At 37.0% G+C, this 18,616-nt stretch overlaps 1 protein-coding gene across 8 annotated transcripts in view; it reads left to right on the top strand.

Moving 5' to 3' along the window:
• The window catches only part of gem (transcription factor CP2 like gemini), a 402,232-nt gene that overhangs the window by 213,346 nt on the left and 170,270 nt on the right, over positions 1 to 18,616 (top strand). The window contains exon 1 of one of the 8 annotated variants that reach the window (XM_081736313.1): positions 11,393 to 11,543. The exons of the other annotated variants lie outside the window; for them this stretch is intronic. Within the exon in view, the coding sequence (XP_081592439.1) occupies positions 11,509 to 11,543 (35 nt within the window). The 5' untranslated portion in view covers positions 11,393 to 11,508. Of the gene's footprint in view, positions 1 to 11,392; positions 11,544 to 18,616 lie in introns of those variants that run through there. 8 annotated transcript variants of the gene reach the window in all.

The following is an 18,616-nucleotide window of genomic DNA, read 5'->3' as shown; positions in this document are numbered from 1 at the left end:
TCTTCTTCTTTGCACAGATGCAGCTTCTTACATGATTGCTGCGTTTAAGAACCTAAAACCTTTCTACCCCAACCTCATCCATGTTACCTGTGTAGCACATGCTTTTCATAGAATTTCTGAAACAATCAGGAACGAATTTCCTCAAGTCAATGCCCTCATTTCTAACATGAAAAAAACTTTTTGCAAAGCCCCATCGAGAATCGCTGTCTTTAAAGAAAAACTGCCTGGCATTTCTCTTCCTCCACAACCTGTCCTAACGCGCTGGGGAACATGGCTTGAAGCAGCTTTGTATTACGCAGAGAACTTGGACGCTATTGCTGGTGTTGTTGGCGAACTTCCTGGTGTGGAAAACATTGCAAGTGTTTCAGTTTTGAAGGAACTTTTCAAAGATCCCATTCTCAAAAGAGATCTTGTATATATCAAGTCAAATTTTTCATTCTTACCTACGACGATCACTAAGTTGGAAGCTACGGGAAAGCCACTTAGTGAACAGGTGTCAGTAGTTAACGAAGCCGAAAAGAAAATCCAAAGTGCTACGGGGAAAGTTGGGGAAAAAGTGCAGTGTAAGTGGGAAAGTGTAGTGAAGAAGAATGAGGGATTTCTTGTGTTGGCTCGTATAGGGAAAGTTTTGATGGGAGAGGATGAAACCATCCCCGACGAAGTGGAAATGAAAAATGTATCGAAATTTAAGTATGCTCCTGTAACATCTGTCTCAGTGGAAAGATCGTTTTCGGCAGCAAAGATGATCCTTACAGACAAAAGAGAGAGATTGACAGTCGAAAACTTTGAGAAACTGTTGGTAATTTACTGTTTCCAAAATTACGAATGAGCAAGTTGTGTACTGAATGAATCACCTGATTCACTGAAAACAAAAGATGTTAATAAAAAGGGGTATGTAATAATTTATACTATTATTTTTAGAGCCTATTTTTAATTTTTAGCGCCTATTTTCCTATTTTTAGTACCTATTTTAGGCGCCTAAAATTAAACTTTTTGGTGCCTAAAATTCCGAAGTCTAGTCATAACTGCAATATGAGATACATAAGCTGATAAAGCCAGAAATGTACAAAGAATATAAACTTATGCTTGCACCAATCGTGTTTAGAAATAGTATGTAAAACTTCTGAAAGAAAAGTGTTTATTACGAGCTGCATACCAAAAATATGTACCGTTTCGTTCTAATTTCCAAGAACAAGGAAATGAAGGGGACTTAATTGTCTTTATTTCTCAACAAACTCTTTATTGATACACAGTTGCAATCGCTACGTCCGTTTCGTGTAGCATGTGGCATAGTCATCTTTGGAGGTTTCAGGTACTGGAAAACAGTACTTCCCAGGGATTTTCTGCCTGCAAAATGGTATCTAGGAAGAGAATCCTTCAGGTTTAGTAACAGCCAGAAGTTATCCGGGTATGAATCTGGTGAGTAATGTGGGTGTGGCAGTTCAATACTGGTCAGCCAAGAATGAGGTCACAACATTAGCACGGTATGGCGACGCATTGTCCATGTGAAGGCTGAAATTGCCATTTGTGTTCGTTTCTCAAGTAATTTTAGCAAAAATTCTGTATTCAAAAATGTACGAAAATACTCACCCGTAATTGTATGATCTTTCGGAACGGTCAGACAACATTACCCCCTGGGAATTCCAGAAGATAGCGTATAGTACCTTCTAATTGGATGCCACCTGACGAATTTTCGATGGGGATAGTGAATGTGTGTATTCACTGGATCGACTGCCTTTTTGTTTCTAGGTTGAATAATGGAATCTGTAATTCATCATTGTCACAACACTTTCCAAAAAATTTTCTCTCTCGCTTCTGAAGCATGTCAAATTTTCAACACTTGATGGAATCCGTGCTTTTTGATCTCATTAAACATTTGTGGAACCCAGCGGAAAGAAACTTTCCTTAGGCCCAGTTCATTTGTAATTATTCGTTCAACTGTTTGTTTCAGTGTATCACAAACTTCCTGCATGGTGACACGCCTATCTTCCATGATGAAATTTTCAACGTGGACAATGTTAGGAACAGTTGATGCTGTTTTCAGACGTTAAGATCTCTGCTCGTTTTTCACACTCATCCACCGTACTTTGGACTCACGAACCCACTTCCCAGAATGTTTTCTGTAAGAGCACCACCAGCACACCATAGTCTCACTGGGCTCTTAAAAGAGGAATCATGTGCGTTAAGCATGCGGCTGCTCGTTATCCTTAGCACAAAAGGATCAGTGGAAATCGCAGTCATCTTTCTCGAGTAGACATTTATTTCTCAAAACGAACAATTTCCTTCTACATAGACTACATATATTGAAGTGATATTACTAGTTAGTAAAATTTCCATGACTTTGAAGGATTAATCTGAAATTGCATATCTCACAAGATGTGAAACGCAACTTTCTTTGTTCCTCGACGGTAGTCTAGTGGCTAGCGCGCGCATGCCTTTGGTACACACACATGGTCCCTGGTTTGATACCGGATGGGAGAATATTGAACACATTACGGTGTTTCAGTATCAACAGTACCACTTTCAATTCTAGATCCATATCTCAGTAGTCTTGGTCCTGAATAGGAATGTTAAATTTTAACAATAAACACATTCACTTATTTTCCGTTTGTTTTTTCTTTTTTTATTTCTTTTGGTAAGTTGCACAAACATTCTCACCCTCTACATTAAAATCTCACAAACTTAATTAAACTTGTTCACATCCTGGTACACGCTCAGTAAATGTACACGTATTCCACATACTTCACAATTATTTTACAGTATAGTGTAAAGGCATTTATTGAAAATGTCACACAATCAACGTATTTGTTTAAAATAATGTTTTTCTATTTTCATAGATCACGGTTAAAATTAATGGTGGGCACAAAAACAGTTTTTTTTAGTTTTCGGTTTTCAGGAAAACCGAAACCATCTTTTGAAAATTCTCCAAAAAAAGTTTCGTTTTTTGCCGAAACCGGTTTCGGTGTTCTCGAAAACTTGTTGTTTTTAATCGAAACCGGTTTCAGTTTTCCAAAACTGGTTCTATTTCTGCCCAGAATAGTGTTTTGTTGTTCTCTGGAAACCGTTTCCGTTTCCACAGAAATAGTTTTGTGTTTTGGGGGGCGCGGTGGCTCAGTGGTAGAGCGTTCACCTCTGGTGCTTGGGGTCCCGGGTTCGATCCCAGCCCCCGCCAAGTGAACTTTGTGGTGGACAAACACCGTGCTCGTGGGTTTTCTCGGGGTTCTCCCGTTTCCTCCCACTTTCTTCATTCCACCATTTCACTCATCTCTCATAATCACCGTCTCCTTTAGCCTAACCGGCATAACCGTGGGACGTAAAACTCAAAGATTTCAAAGTTTTGTGTTTTTTCCAAAATAGTTTTGGGTTTTTAGTTTTTACTAAAATCAGGGCGATATTTGCCTCTGGAACTCTAGTCTGGTGAGAAACCGAACCGGGTTTTTGAGAAAACCGAAACCAGTTTCGATGAAAACCGAACGTTTTTTTTTTGGAAAATCGAACCGGCTTTTATAAACTAAAAGTTTCGGCGAAAAACCGAACCAGTTTTGGAGAAAAACGAAATGTCGGTTTTTCTAGAAACCGGTTTCCAGGTTTATAAAAACCGGGTTTGCCCAGCCCTAGTTAAAACACTGAAAGGTGTATCGTGATGTAGCATCAGAATAAAAGCATTCATTGTATATAAAAAAGGAATATTTAATTTGTTCCATCTTATGCCCGTTAGACTAAAGACTTTAAAAGAGTAATGAAGGTGAATAATTTGGAAAGAATTGGTGAAATTAGAATGTGACAGGAAACAGGAGAACCCTGAGAAAATTCAGAGACACGGTGTTGTCCATCTACTTACATGATCTCACATCAGAGAACGATCTGCCACTGAACTATCGTGTCTCCTATATTTAATTCGAGTAAGAACAGTTTATCGTATTCTGAAATATGACGGTGGTCAGGATAGTAAGACTTCTAAGTCGAATACAGGGTTGACTGAATCCAGGCTAGATTGTATGTTCTTTTTCCTTAAAGTTCTTCGCTATACACATTCTCACTTTGTTCTCTAATTTACAAAATAACTTGAATGGAATTAGCTTTAGAAAGAGCTACTTGAAGAGGATTAGAAACATCAAAAATTTATAAAAGTGAGCCAGGTAATTTTATTTCTGGCTAATAGTAGTTTTCCAGAAGGTAGGTAGTATATAAGAAATTTGAGTACTCTTCAGTTTATGACGTCATAAACCACATACCAGAGTTTCTGGTTTGTAAAAATGTTTGTAAATAAAATTCAAGGAAAGTGGGGGAACCGTAGTCACAATGTAAGACTTTTAAATCGTGATCGTGCATTAAAGTTTCAGTAATAGGGAGATGGATAATCGTGTCTATCAGAATTTTACTACGACTATTTCACTGACTCCGATCAAGGTTTTCAATTAAATCTTTGAATAATTTATTATTTTTATTGTTTTTTGGAAATTTGCATAACTATACTGTATGTGAATGTAGTGGTTCCTAACCGGTGTGTTGTGAAATTTTAGAATTTAATAATCTTGAAGCGTATAATAATTAGTTAAAATCAATTATGTATTACTAAACACCTCTTCCGACAACAACTACGCTTGGTATTACATAGAGTGACTACTTTGTAGTAACTTATAGGTTTAAACTATTCTAATGTATCTTGTTAATAATACAATGTCAAACAAGGGCAAATGTATTAAAGATAAGAAAGACAACTAAACGTATTTACATAAAAATAAAGAGAAACATAAATCGGCATATACTTTCTTTACCTAGGAGACAAATTATTTGGAACCGAAAAATCTGAGTTTTGGAAACTTGCACTTAGATTGACAGCGAAAGTGGGAAAATTATTTGACTTGGCCATTGTTATGTTAAGAATTACCTCAGTCAAGTCTAAAGGATCATGTACTGAATGTACTTTTCTTTCTTTTCTTTTTCTCTTTTGCTATTAAAGTGTGTTAATAGTATTTTAAAGAGAGAGATAAGCAATAAAAGAGATAATAGAGTAATAAAACCATCATGTATTGATTTTCTTTAGAATTTATACAAATGTTGCTGTTCATATATTTGTATTAGTCATATTACAGAAAACCTCTCAACGACTACCGTCGATTAGAGACTCACAAACACATTAATGGGGAAGTTAAACGTGTCAGAAAATTGTGTTCTCTTTTCTCATTAGCTAGGCTAATGGTTTCGTGACAAGATAAGTTTAACTCATAAGCAATACATATTAGCATCGTGTATTTACCTACCACCTTTGAAGAAGAGCCTTGAGCAATAAGAATCCAGACAGCGTTGCCAAGTTCCGAAAGTACATAAACTCACAGAGAGTCGAGATGCTTTCGTTGTTTTTTCTTTCATCTATTGAAGGGCGTTCTTGTTATTTACCATTACTGTATAATTTGTCTATACTGCTACCTGCACTAAGAAGCTATTGGAGAAGGTAACGGGAGATCAAGCATATTGCTATGTATATATTGCTGTTATAAACCAAAAGTTATCATCAGCATTAAAAAGGAATGGCTCCATTTCAGATTTAAAATCGAAAATAAATTATTAAATAATCTTGTGTTGTTAATTCTGAAATAAAGTTGTCGTATGTATTCTAGTTGAGTTCGGTCAACCAATCTGTCGATAAGTTTTGAGTTTTCTGTATAAGCTGTATAATGACAGCTGACATAGCGCCTTGATGGAGGCAAGGTGCCACTCGCAGCAGCACCGATTTCTGAATAATTTTGGCTGCAGAGATGATCAGGAATGAAAGTTTCATTGTTAGATATCTAAGCAAATATATTCAGATCGTGGGGTGACCAAGGATGCTTTGGAAGGGAGAACAGGCACCCTTGACCGCTCCAGGATCGGTGCCCATGCTTTATCATTTCTTTGAATTTTATATATTCATCTCAGCAAGTCTGTGGAGCCGCAGTGGCTCTGTGGTAGGCGTTCACCTCTGGTCTTGGGCTCTCGGGTTTGATCCCAGCCCCCACCAAGTGAACTTTGTGGTGGACAAACACCGTGTGCGTGGGCTTTCTCGGGGTTCTCCCGTTTCCTCCCACTTCGTTAATTGCACCATTTCATTCATTACTCATCATCACCGTCTCCTTTAACCTAAGCAGCATAATCGTGGAACGTAAAACTCCAAGATTTCATTTCGTTTCTCAGCAAGTCTGTGAATGCAACAGATGTTTTATCTTTCAAAATCATTAGAGTAGAGTTACTTGCCACTTTCAGTTTTTCTTTCACTATAGCAGTACAACAAATGGTAAAAATCAAGCAATCTAGAAAGTAGTGAGCCTTTTGCACAATAGATGGCGTTAGTATCCGAAATCTCCGGGTGCATGAGTCGCAGCGGGTCAGGCCTAATGTCACTTGACAGCTGACAGTTGAAGCTAGTAGTGTGCAGAAAGTGTGGAATTTTTGTAACACACAAAGAATTGCGAACATGAATACAAGTGAACTTTTCACAAAACTGCGCTACACTTTACAATTTTATTTAGATACATTCGCAAATTCTATCCAGACCCTGAAGAAATTTGTGCTGTTTAGGGGTATGGACAAAATACATTATCAAACAGCCAAAAGCTAGCACAGTGGCTTTCGATGTGCAAAGCGCTCTTCGCAGTGGGCAACCAGTTACAGATTAAGTGAATGATATTTTGACAAAAGTCGAGCAAGACAGGCATATAAGCAGTCAATGTATTGCTAATGACCTAAACATCAATCACCAAATAATCTTAAATCATAGAGAGAAAACTGACTTCAGAAAGAAGCCTGACTTTTAGGTGCCATAATGATCTGATTGGGAAATATTTAGTTAATGGAATTTCTGTCTGAATCTACTAAAATGTGACGAACTCTTGTCATTTCCGAAGCGGTTGATTGCAAGTCATGAAAATTGGATAACCCACAACAATGTACGAGAAAGATCGTGGTCAAAGCAAAAAGAAGGACCATCATAGTGTGTGGCAAAACCTACACTGACGTCCAGGAAGGTTATGATGTACGTTTTGTAGTATCGTGCGCAGCGCCGTGGAATTTTTCCTGAGAGGGCAGTCAGTAATATGTAGAACTTCTGATAAAAAATATAAAATTGATCCTAGAAAAGTAGGAAATGTACAATTTCAACCGCTTCATAATTTAAAACCTTAATAAACATTTTTATTACTTTTAGGGCAATAGTAAAATGATAACTGATGCGTTTTATTGATGTAGGGCCTAGGCAGTGTTTTTACGAGGGTCACTACGAAAGTTTTTAGATACGCATTGTTGCAGCACAGTTGTGGCCGCGGTGGCTCAGTGGTAGAGCGTTCACCTCTGGTGCTTGGGATCCCAGCCCCCGCCAAGTGAACTTTGTGGTGGACAAACACCGTGTGCGTGGATTTTCTCATGGTTCTCCAGTTTCCTCCCACTTTCTTCATTGCACCATTTCATTCATTACTCATCGTCACCGTCTCCTTTAGCCTAATTTCATTTCATTTTCACTTTTATCCCTTATTCGAGCAATACATTTTTGTAACGTAGGCGGGCAACCGGGGCCTCTCAGACCCAGTATATATTTTAAGTACAGAACACGCAAAATTAAATACATATTGTCTCATACTGTTCCGACAAATCTATAATATGTATATTGTCAAGCAGCAAAACTTTTTGTAACCCCTTTGTAAGCCCAAAAGAATGGAATCCGGGCAACGGGCAACCGGTGCCTGTCAAGCCCAATATATATGTTAAGTATGGAACACGCAAAATTCAGTGTCTATTGTCACATACTGTTGCGACTAAAGGTTACAATAGCCACGTGTTCAATATATAATTATGTGACCATTTCATCTTGTATTTCACAGGAATTGCATTAAAGTTATACGTTACCCTCCTAGGCTTCGGTTGCCCGGTTACGTCGGGAAAATGTTTTAATTTTTTTTTTTTTTAATTCCATTAGCTTTACCAACTTGATGTGTTCATGATTTAAACTTCGACTAAGGATAGAAGAATTTAGAATTTTTCATGAAATATGTATGGTTACTGAGAAATTCGAAAAAATGAAGCTACTGGGCCTGGGAGGCCCCGGTTGCCCGGATAAGGATTAAAGAGCTGCTAAATTAAATATGATATACTGTACTGTATATTTCATTTATGTCAGTATACGAGGGCTGTCTAAAAAGTATCCGACCTTTGGCCAGAAAAATAGTTGCGAATACCTGACAGATTTGGGATCCTAGTCCCCTTCAAAGTAGGCCCCTTGTGCTTCCACACACTTAGCCCACCGATCCTTCCACTGCTGGAAACACCGCTGGAAGTCTTCTTTTGGAATGTTGTTCAGCTCCGTCGTCGTGTTCCGCATTATGTCTTCTCTACTCTCAAAACGGGATCCCTTCAGAGGAGTCTTCAATTTTGGAAACAACCAGAAGTCACAAGGAGCCAGGTCTGGAGAGTAGGGAGGTTGGCGAACGGTTGTAATTCCATGTTTGGCTAAGAACGTGTGGATCAATTGGGATGAATGTGCTGGGGCGTTGTCATGATGGACGTGCCAGTTCTTCGCTGTCCACATGTCTGGTCTTTTGCGCCGGACTGCGTCACGGAGTCGCCTGAGAACATCTTGATAGTACTCCTTTGTCACTGTTTGTCCTTCCGGTGCGTACTCGTGATGCACAATTCCACGGGCATCGAAGAAAACAGTCAGCAACACCTTGATTTTGCTTCGCACCTGCCGCGCTTTCTTCGGCCTTGGAGAATCGGGATACTTCCATTAAGACGATTGTTGTTTTGTTTCTGGGTCGTACCCGTACACCCATGACTCATCTCCAGTTATCACGGAATTCAGATACCCAGGATCAGTGTTGGTGGTGTCCAGAAGGTCCTGTGCATCGTCAAAACGGGTGTCTTTTTGTTTCTGAGACAACAACTTGGGTACAAATTTAGCAGCCACTCGTTTCATGTTCAAATCGTCACACAAAATTGCATGTGCAGAATCTTTACTCACTCCAACATCTTCTGCAATCTCCCGCACTGTCAAACGGCGATCTGCCATCACCAAATTTCGCACCCGCTCAACAACAGCTGCATTCCGAGCAGTTTGGGGCCTGCCGCTACGCTGCTCACTCTCGACTGATGTGCGGCCATCTTTGAATTGGTTGAACCATTGTTTGTGTTACACCCATCGCATCTTCTCCAAACACCTGCTGAATCTTACGAATTGTTTGACTTTGAGAATCACCCAGCCTTTGACAGAATTTGATGCAGTATCTTTGCTCAATTCGTTCAGTCATCTTGCGAGAAACACTAAATCCGACGAACACTACCAACAGCACCTCACTTCGCGACCACCAGCTCACGACTGGCACACGCGAACGCGGTGAAAAAATTCAAGCATGCGCATTAAGGTTCCTCCTTCCACCGTGCACGGTGGCGCCGCCTGAGAATCACTACTTTGCGTGGAAAAAATTAAGGTCGGATACTTTTTAGGCAGGTCTCGTATATTGGAGTTGTTTAACAACGCATATTTTTTGATAACAGAAGTTACCTATGAGTGCATTTAATTTGATATTGAAGGAAGGGAAATTAAGCATTATTTAATAGTCTATATTTGAAATTGGGAACGTGTTTTTAAGTTGGTATTTTTTTAGATACAATTTTTAAAATATTTCTTAAAAGTCAATTTTGTTAAATTCACCTGTTTCAAGTAGCTGAGAGTATTTCTGGTCCTAAAAATCTGTAGATTATAGATTATGGTTACTTTCTCTGTTCAACAAATGTGACACACGATAAAAAAGAGACAGCGCATGCCCTATTTTACTCTGGAGTGTTTGAATACAGTGATGATGATCTTACCGCCACATCTACTTGTAATATGAAAATAGTCACAAGGTGCACTAAAAACTTACTACTTTTTGCTACATGAAGTCGAGTTGTAAAATTGCTTTTTCCAGTATGCCACGACACGTTGTTGGAAGTACTGTATACTGTGCGTAGATTTGTCTTTCTCAGTAGTCCATGTTTTGTGTAACTTTAAGCTCCCGGAATATTTGCAAAGAGGTCGGAACAATTTCAACCAAATACTTTCAGTATTATTATTCTGCTAATACTATAATCGTAATTTGAATGAATATGAAAATTTCAGCCAAGTTAGCTGTGACCGGTGTATGGTCTTGTATTTCAGCTTTATCTTGGAAGTGAGATGATATTGTGGAGAATGCATTATGTGTTTTGCCAACTGCATCAGATTGAAGCCCAGGTTGTCGCTCAGAACCCACCTTAATATTGGGTCCTATCCTTCATATTTCTGATGTTACATAAAGACGCAAAACGACACACACAAAAGAAGTCAATGAAGCTACTAGGAAAAGAGCAAGCATATAGAAGAAAAACAAAATAATTATGCCTCTTGTAGATTAAGACAATTAGCCAGTTACGTAGAGTTTGATTGATTGAATTTACTGTGAGGGAACTCCAAGGACAAACTTGAGATATTTAAAATAGACCATATTATTGACAGAGCATAACTCATACCTAGTTTAGTTACTGAATATTGATGAATATTACATCGTAACCATAGACATATCTTTTGAAGTTACATGCTTGTTTGTTGAAGCTTAGTCCTTTTTCAACACCGAAGTTAACTGGGACGTAGACCTACAGTTTACGGTGGAATCCGAACTACTATAATGCGCTCAAGTTTCAAGACTTCACAGCGGGAGTTGAACCCGGAATTCTGTGTACCCAAAGCACACGCGCTAATTAGTAAAACTGGCAGGGAGGGCTGAAGTAACGAGCATTAGAAAGGAAAGCGCAGAACAAGGTTACGTGAGAAAAGTATATTATGTCAGTTATTACATTATGCAACGTACGGTCAAAGTACGCGGAAATATTAACAGCTTTTCAGACACGAACAAACTCTAGACCTCACGAAACCCAAATTTTGATGTAAACCTATATCTTGTTAATTAGCTTGAAGATTATATGTAAAACTAAGAATCTACAGGATTTACTTTTAAAATAACTAATACACACGTGTAAAGTATTATATAATAGTAAGATTAGCATTTGGATTATGTATAGTAGTGATGTTTTTGTTTCTTTTCTGTAAACAAGGGAGGATGTATTAATTTCTTTCAACTTCAATTCACCTTAAGTAAGAAGTGTACAACCGGAAATTCAGAACTGTCGGTGTCTCCGTCAAGTAGAAAGATCAGAACAGGAGGAGGGGAGATGGATCAAAACACCTATCACTGTGACGTATGGGAGAAAAATAATTGTTAGTGCAGGCAAGCACGTGTATCTATTCTGTGCGCATGCTTATATTATACAAAGAACAAGAAGTAAAAGACTACAGGGGAGTTTGAATGTGTGTCTGAAGGTACAGGGGAGAAGGGATGGTAAAACCGGCTCGCTCTGGTTTGTGACGGTCAGTCATTCGGTTGCCGGACGTCGCACTGTACGTTGTCGCTAGGAGCTGGTATGGGAGTAGTACTCTGATTTCTCTGTGGCGTCCGGTGGCACGAGATGCATTCATATCATCTCGAACACTCCTGCCGAAGGTAAATTTTTTTTCTCTAAAGGACAACATTTCAACAAGATGGGTTTTTTCCTTTATTTTGTGAAGAAAGTTGTTTATCGTTATATCATTCGAGTATAGTTGATCTATGCTTTTTTGTACGTACTTTTGTGTTATTAGATGCCATTGAATGTCGAATTACGATAGCATATCAATGCATAATATATTGCAGTAGAATATATATATATATATAGTATTCTCACATGCAACTTGTAACCACGCCCCCTTTTGCACGTCACCCTGATGCTCCGCCTCGGTACCAACAGGTGGCTGTTACATTCCACGTGGAGAACAACGCATTTGCCAATCTTTTCGCGCAAATGCAAGAGGCTGTAATTCCCTCCGTTTATTTAATTTACATTTTATAAACGTAAAGTAGTAATTGCAGAATTTAGATATGTGGTTATTTTTGGTATGGGTTTACTATTAAAAAGATACATGGAAGTTAGTACGAATGCAATTAGTTTTAAACGTAATAGGTTATACTGTATATTTATATTGTTTTAGTATAATAACAATCACAGTAAAATATAATCACTGATCACTTGATGAATAAGTGATTGTGACTACTTGTTTTCAAAAAATGAACAACAAATATCCTTTCAGGTCAAATATGATAGTTTGATACTTTTACTTTTACTATTCACTAACTACTGGTGAGAAGGGCCCCTCAATGAATCCCCGATCCTCTGAGTTCGTTGTGTACATCATCGTGTTCTTGTTTTTTTTTTTTTTTTTTTTTTTCCACTGTTACCATTTGACAAATTTTATCATCTGCACTCACTTTCGTTAATTAGTAGTGGGTGAAGAATAACTAGTTTAATGTGTAAGACATCATCGAGGAATGGCTGAAAAATTGGAACTTTTGATGTGAGCTCCCTCTTGGTTATATGATTATCTTACGCACCTTTGGTGCGCTAGTCTCGGGATCAGTTCTTAGTGGAAGCTCATGTTCGTATTCCACACTAAGCTGAAAGTCCACGTCTCATATAGCGTCGGTGCTAAAACGGAAGCTACAGTCCAACCTAATCAAGATCTTGACAATAATAATAATAACTTTAAGTGTGTCTAATAGGTATCTGCAGTTGCAAAATATGCTTTTATAAACAAACAAACGGTTTCTTTAGTAGAAAACCTGTAAAATAAATAACTGAAGCAATATTTTAATTCATTTCTCCGTCATTTAATTAATGACTTTATCAAAATAAGATTCGATCCAAAAACGAAAATTTGTTTCTAACAATTAGCAATTAATGTAGTTCGAATTTGATAATTTCAATTTAGCTCACAATATTTACAGATTAATAATCATGAGCATATTTTATATTATTATACAACTGCAACTATTAATACAAAATTACCGGTTTATTTCACTTCGATTTTTTTTTTTAAAGTTTTATTCAAGGAGTTCAAAGTAGGCAGAAACGTTGTAGTAAATAGTTTTAAAAAAGGTTTTTGACTTCATCCGAGAAATACCTTCAAACTGCCATAATCGTTTAACAGTATTTTTACCTGTTATAGCCGTGAAATTTTGTGGAAGTAATTGCTTCCATTAATGTAAGAAAGGAGTTTCACCTGAATTTTTCTGGAGGAAAGTATATTTTCCAAGAATCTGTAAAATTCTTATATCTTAAGTGTTTCCATGCCTGTTTCATTCGGTTATCTTATAAATTATGCTTTTATTATCATTAACTATATTGATATTATTTATTTATTATGACTTATTTTACAATAAGAATTCGAAAAAAAATGTGAGTACGTTTATACAATACACCTGTATTAACTTGCAAGTACAGTGGTTTTGATCTTATTGGATTTTTTTTTTTAATTGATCAGAATTTATAGGGTTACAGTAACTCAGTGATGAAACTGTTTTCTGACATGAAGTGCGAAGTTCTCTTTCCAATTCGGTAACGTATGAGATGTAGTGGAAAACATCGTATCCGAGGACTTCCTTTCTGGGTTTTCGTATTTCAGGTTTCCCACAACACTTGATCTATTTTTTTCCCCTAGATCTGGAAAGAAGAAGAAGAAAAAAACACTTTTAAGCAACTTGTAATATTTATTTATTTATATTTCACATATATTAATAAATGTTCGTATATAGGGGTCTTCTATTAAAAATGTGACATAGTTATTGCGTATATTAGACCAAGTATTTTTATCTGGAATTTATTTCTTTAAACTAAGAAACATTTAAGCAATATACATGACATTGTATTAATAAAAGTCGATAATATGACCTCACTATTGAAACTAGGACAAATTTAGTAGGAGCTATACATTAATAAGCGTGAAGGCATATAATGTATGCATGCATGTTTTCATGGTGAAATGAGCACGCATCTATCACATTATTTAAGAGAGGGAGAGGAACGAATGATTGTATGTAGAGTCAGATACAGCTAGTTTTGGAAGATAATTTCATTTTTCTTTTTCTTTCCTATCTTGATCCGTTACACTTGCGTTCCCGGCATATTTCTCTTGGTAGCTGACGTCCCTAATAACCCTTCCCCTCTCTGCATCTAACCATTGTGTATTTTTCTGTTTTTTCACAGTGGTGCAACTGAACCTTTCAGTATGATTAATCCCTAGCATCGAACCTTCTTTCTTCCAAATCTCGGGTTACTGAAATTGCCACAACTGAACGGTAGATCATAGTGAGTAAATAATTTAAAAATAGATATGAAAGATGAAAATAGAAAAAATAATATACTTGTATAAATGGAATCGCGGTATCTCAGTGATAGAGCGTTCATCTCTAGTGCGTAGAGCCCCTGCTTCGATTCCAGCGCGCGCTAAATGGGCTTTGTGGTGTACAAACATCGTGTGCGTGACTCTCCTGTTTTCTTCCACTTCCTTAATGTCACCATTTCATTCATTCGTATCATCACCGTGTTCTATAGCCTACACAGCATGACCCTAGAACATGTATTTCAAATATTTCATTTCATAGTGTGAATGATGGAGTATTCCTTGAATTTGTTTTATAATGATGTGTTGTCCCGTAGATTTAAAGTCCTTTAATAATGCATATTATTAGGTTTTCAGTTTAAAATTGGTTGGCTCTTTGTACCTGCTACTGATTAGGATTCAGAATTACGTACATTTCTGAGCTTTCGGCATTTATGGCCATATTAACTTGTCGTGTATGAGGGATGACATTCCTTTGCGATCACACTACCCGGGAAATTCTAGAGAAGAAAAGGAATGGGGAAGGGAGGAAGCGCATTATGTTGTATATCATCCCTCATTTGTCCGGTGTGAATAAGGAAAGTCCAGGAAAATCTCTATACACTGCCTGAATTCTTGAACAGAATAGAATATACTGCCTGAATTCTTGAACAGAATAGAATATACTGCCTGAACTGTTGTAATTGCATCAAGTCAGTCATAGGTAGTTTGCTTTGCGTGATATCCAGGGCAGCATACGACCGCGATTGTACTGGAAATAAATCTGGACAATCCTATGGTTGTCCTCTGTAGGCTAAAGGAGACGAATGATTAATGAAAATGAATACCGTATTTACTCGCGTAATTTTCGCACTTTTTTAGACGAAAAAAGTTGTTTTGAAACAAGGGTGCGTAAATTATGCGGGGGAAAAAATTAGCCACATCAGTGAACATCATCTCATTTTTCCCCCAGTCAAAATAACACGAAAATACCGGTACACAATTTCTTTGTAGCAAGAATTGACAACAAACAACTAATTCTAAATTTGCAGAAAAATAACATTAAAAAATTGATTAAGAAGTCGTGTGGTTTTTTACTAGGGATGGTATCGAGACGAGACGAGACGAGACTTTGTACAGTCTCGGTCTCGTCTCGGTTGATAAATAACAGTCTCGGTCTCGGTCTCGTCTCGAGTAAAAAATCACAGTCTCGGTCTCGGTCTCGTCTCGGTCAACAGATGCTTGTCTCGATCTCGGTCTCGGTCTCGAGTACCAAATCTCGGTCTCGTCTCGAAAGTCTCGAAAGTCTCGAAATAAATTGTGTGAAATTAAAATAGTGAAAGTATTATTCTCGTACAGTCTGTCGTTTCCGTTTATTTTTTCCTTTCATTTTGACTTAGAATTATGGTATGGTGTACCTCTTCATAGCTAATTTGCTAGTGCTAATGCTTTCCATGCGCGTATTTCAGGTTCAATGATCAGTGGGTATATAACCCTAAAACCCTAATAGAACCCATATTTCACTTTCAGCAATAGACTTTGTCTCATATCGACTCAGAACTGCCTATACAATTAAACTCTATTAAATTAACTCCAGTACTATACAGTAGTTTATTTCCTTCCTTTGAATCAGAATTGTTCAATACCTCCTTACGGATAACGCAACACATAGCAGCACGAATGTATTTAATCGTACCGAAATTGAAACATTACAATTTCTCGTTATTCAATACATTCTGCTTTGACTGTAATTTTAAAAACAGAATATAACGTTCATTATCTTAACAAATAGGGTAAAGTATTACTACAATATACGTATTTTGTTTGAAATTGATGAAATGCTTTATTACCGTTTCACATCTCCGTGTTTAATTTGCACTTTATAACACAAACGTCCTGAACCTTGTGGTGGGAGCTACTACACTCATCTTTGCTATGTGAGGTCTCGAGTTGGATCACAAAACAAGTTAGATTCAAAGTCCGATGTTTCGCATAGTTCGCGTCTCATTTTAAGTGCATTCTGTTCTTATACTAGTTCATAAGATCGTAATGCATTACGTAAGCACATATCCAGTGCCGTAACATAGATTAATCTTATTCTTGAGCTCTCAACGGTGCATGCAATCTTTATTCGAGAAAACTAATCTTGCGTTTATTACGTTGTAATTTTATATTGATTGAAAATTAGTTGCAAAACATGGACATTCATATTATATTAGTATATAGGTAATTCGAGTTATCTGTATCTATTTTTTCTCATTCGCCAAAACAAGTGATTCTTAACTTTCTAGTTTCTTTTGTATTCATTTTCGTAGTTTTGCTGCAACATGATGGATTGAATAGTCAAAAATACTTTTTTCGCTCTATGTGTTTTTCATTAAATTTTGGATCCATTTTTACCCAACCTTACCTAGTAAAAGTTATATATTTAGTCTTAGTTGAGGAACCATTTTTTCGCTTCTGTAAAATTACGAAATTATGACTTGGTTTAGTTTACCTCCGAGGTCCAGACATAATAAAATCATCTCCATCATTATAATCAACCATTATCAATCCATTGCTGGATGAAGGTCTTTCCAAGTCTTCTCCACAACTATCTAACGGGCAATTCTTTTCCAGGTTACTTTTCCATTGGCTCTTGATTTCGTCACACCTTCATGTATGCGGAGGTTTCCTAGGCTGCTTTTGTCGCGTGGTATCCAGTCTAGAATTGTTTTCGTCCGTCGATCATAATTTCTTCTTGCAATACGTCCAGCACACTTTCCAGCTCATATTAAATTATTTCATTAGCACCATCAGTATTCATTTCTATATATTTGGGCTACAAATAGTTCGAATTCGCTACTTTCGGAGTACAGACACGCTACTTTTTAACCATCGGATCTGACAACACTGACTGAATGATTTAAATCAACACAATGTGAGTACCCCCATTTGGTCTAGCGCCTAGAACTCTTGATTTCGGTTCCCGTGGTCCCGAGTTCGATTTCCGGTAGGGGTAAAGTTGAACGACCGAAGTGGTTCGGATTCCACTATAATCATTAGCTCCACGTCTACTTTAGCCACCCTAGCATAACTGTGGGACGTTAAACTAAAACAAAACAAAGCAAAAGTGAACACTGTGTATTACTAACTGTAAGTTCTTGAATAATTGCATATAGCTATATGGTATGGATCGAGTTTGAGGTGGTCGGTGCTCAAACTAAAGCAAGCGAAATGTAATTAGGGTGCAATTAGAACTTTTAATTAAGCACGATCTTAATCTAAAGTGTACACCAGGCCTAAGGCTTAAGGGGAACAACTAGTGTTACTGAAAATGTATCAGTTACATTTAATCTCAGTTACAATTTGCATTTACATGTATTGCTGGAACGAAGATTTAAACATTAACATTATAAGTAGCCCAAAGACTATGAAAAACGTCGCCTCTTGAAAGCATTCTTGCACCATAAAACAAATTACGAGTAATTTTAAAATATTTTGCAGTTTATCTACGTTATTTGCACATAATTAGAATAATATTTAGCTATCTATTTAAGTGGGCAACACTGCTTAAAATACCTAGGTAATGTAACTGCGACTTGTTGTAATTAAAACCACCAAAAACTGTTGTAATGTTATAGAAGCAAAGGAAAGCAATAATCATTATAAAAATTTAATAAAAATGCGTCATTTTAAGCAGTGTGTTAGGTATCTCTGAAACGATTTGAAATAACAATTGTTGTAAATGGTGTTATAAGCATTTAAGTCTTTTGGAAGCATCTGCATGATGAGACGTGATATGTCAGCGTGTTTTCAAAGTAAAGTCTTTAGAAACATTTAAATTTTCCGTTTCTTGTAACTTTGTTCCTTCATTGATTCGAAATATATTATACCATGAGCACAGTATTTGACGCTAAGGTACAGTTGATGCGCATTGCACCGTCCATGCCATTTGAGTTATTAGAGATTTTCAAGCTACATAAATAAAGTATGGGCTATTGTGGTTTTGTTAAATAACTAAATATGTAATACTTTACGTAGCACAATTTGAGAAAATACAACTTTATTTTGCTTTAGCAACATTGCTTGTTTATCTAGTGATATTGCAGAGTATCAAGAAGAATTTCCCAACTTGGTACAAAATTTCAGCATTTTTTAAATATATATATATATATATATATATATATATATATATATATATATATATATATATATCAGATAGTAGGGGAGAGCTATAGGGACTATAGCTCCCCTTAACGCTCAGGTATGCACTGTATAAAATGAGCTTCAATCCTACTTTCTTTACACTGGATAAAGCGGCAAACCATGGTTTAGCCCCTCCCTTGATCATATACTGTGTCCGCGGCTATATATATATATATACAGGAAGGCCCATTTTAA

The sequence above is a fragment of the Thermobia domestica genome, chromosome 13 (genome assembly GCF_964235325.1).
Source record: "Thermobia domestica chromosome 13, izTheDome1.hap1.1, whole genome shotgun sequence".
NCBI lineage: Eukaryota > Metazoa > Arthropoda > Insecta > Zygentoma > Lepismatidae > Thermobia > Thermobia domestica.
Note: the sequence above shows the minus strand (reverse complement) of the source record. Positions and strands in the feature narration are given on the sequence as shown.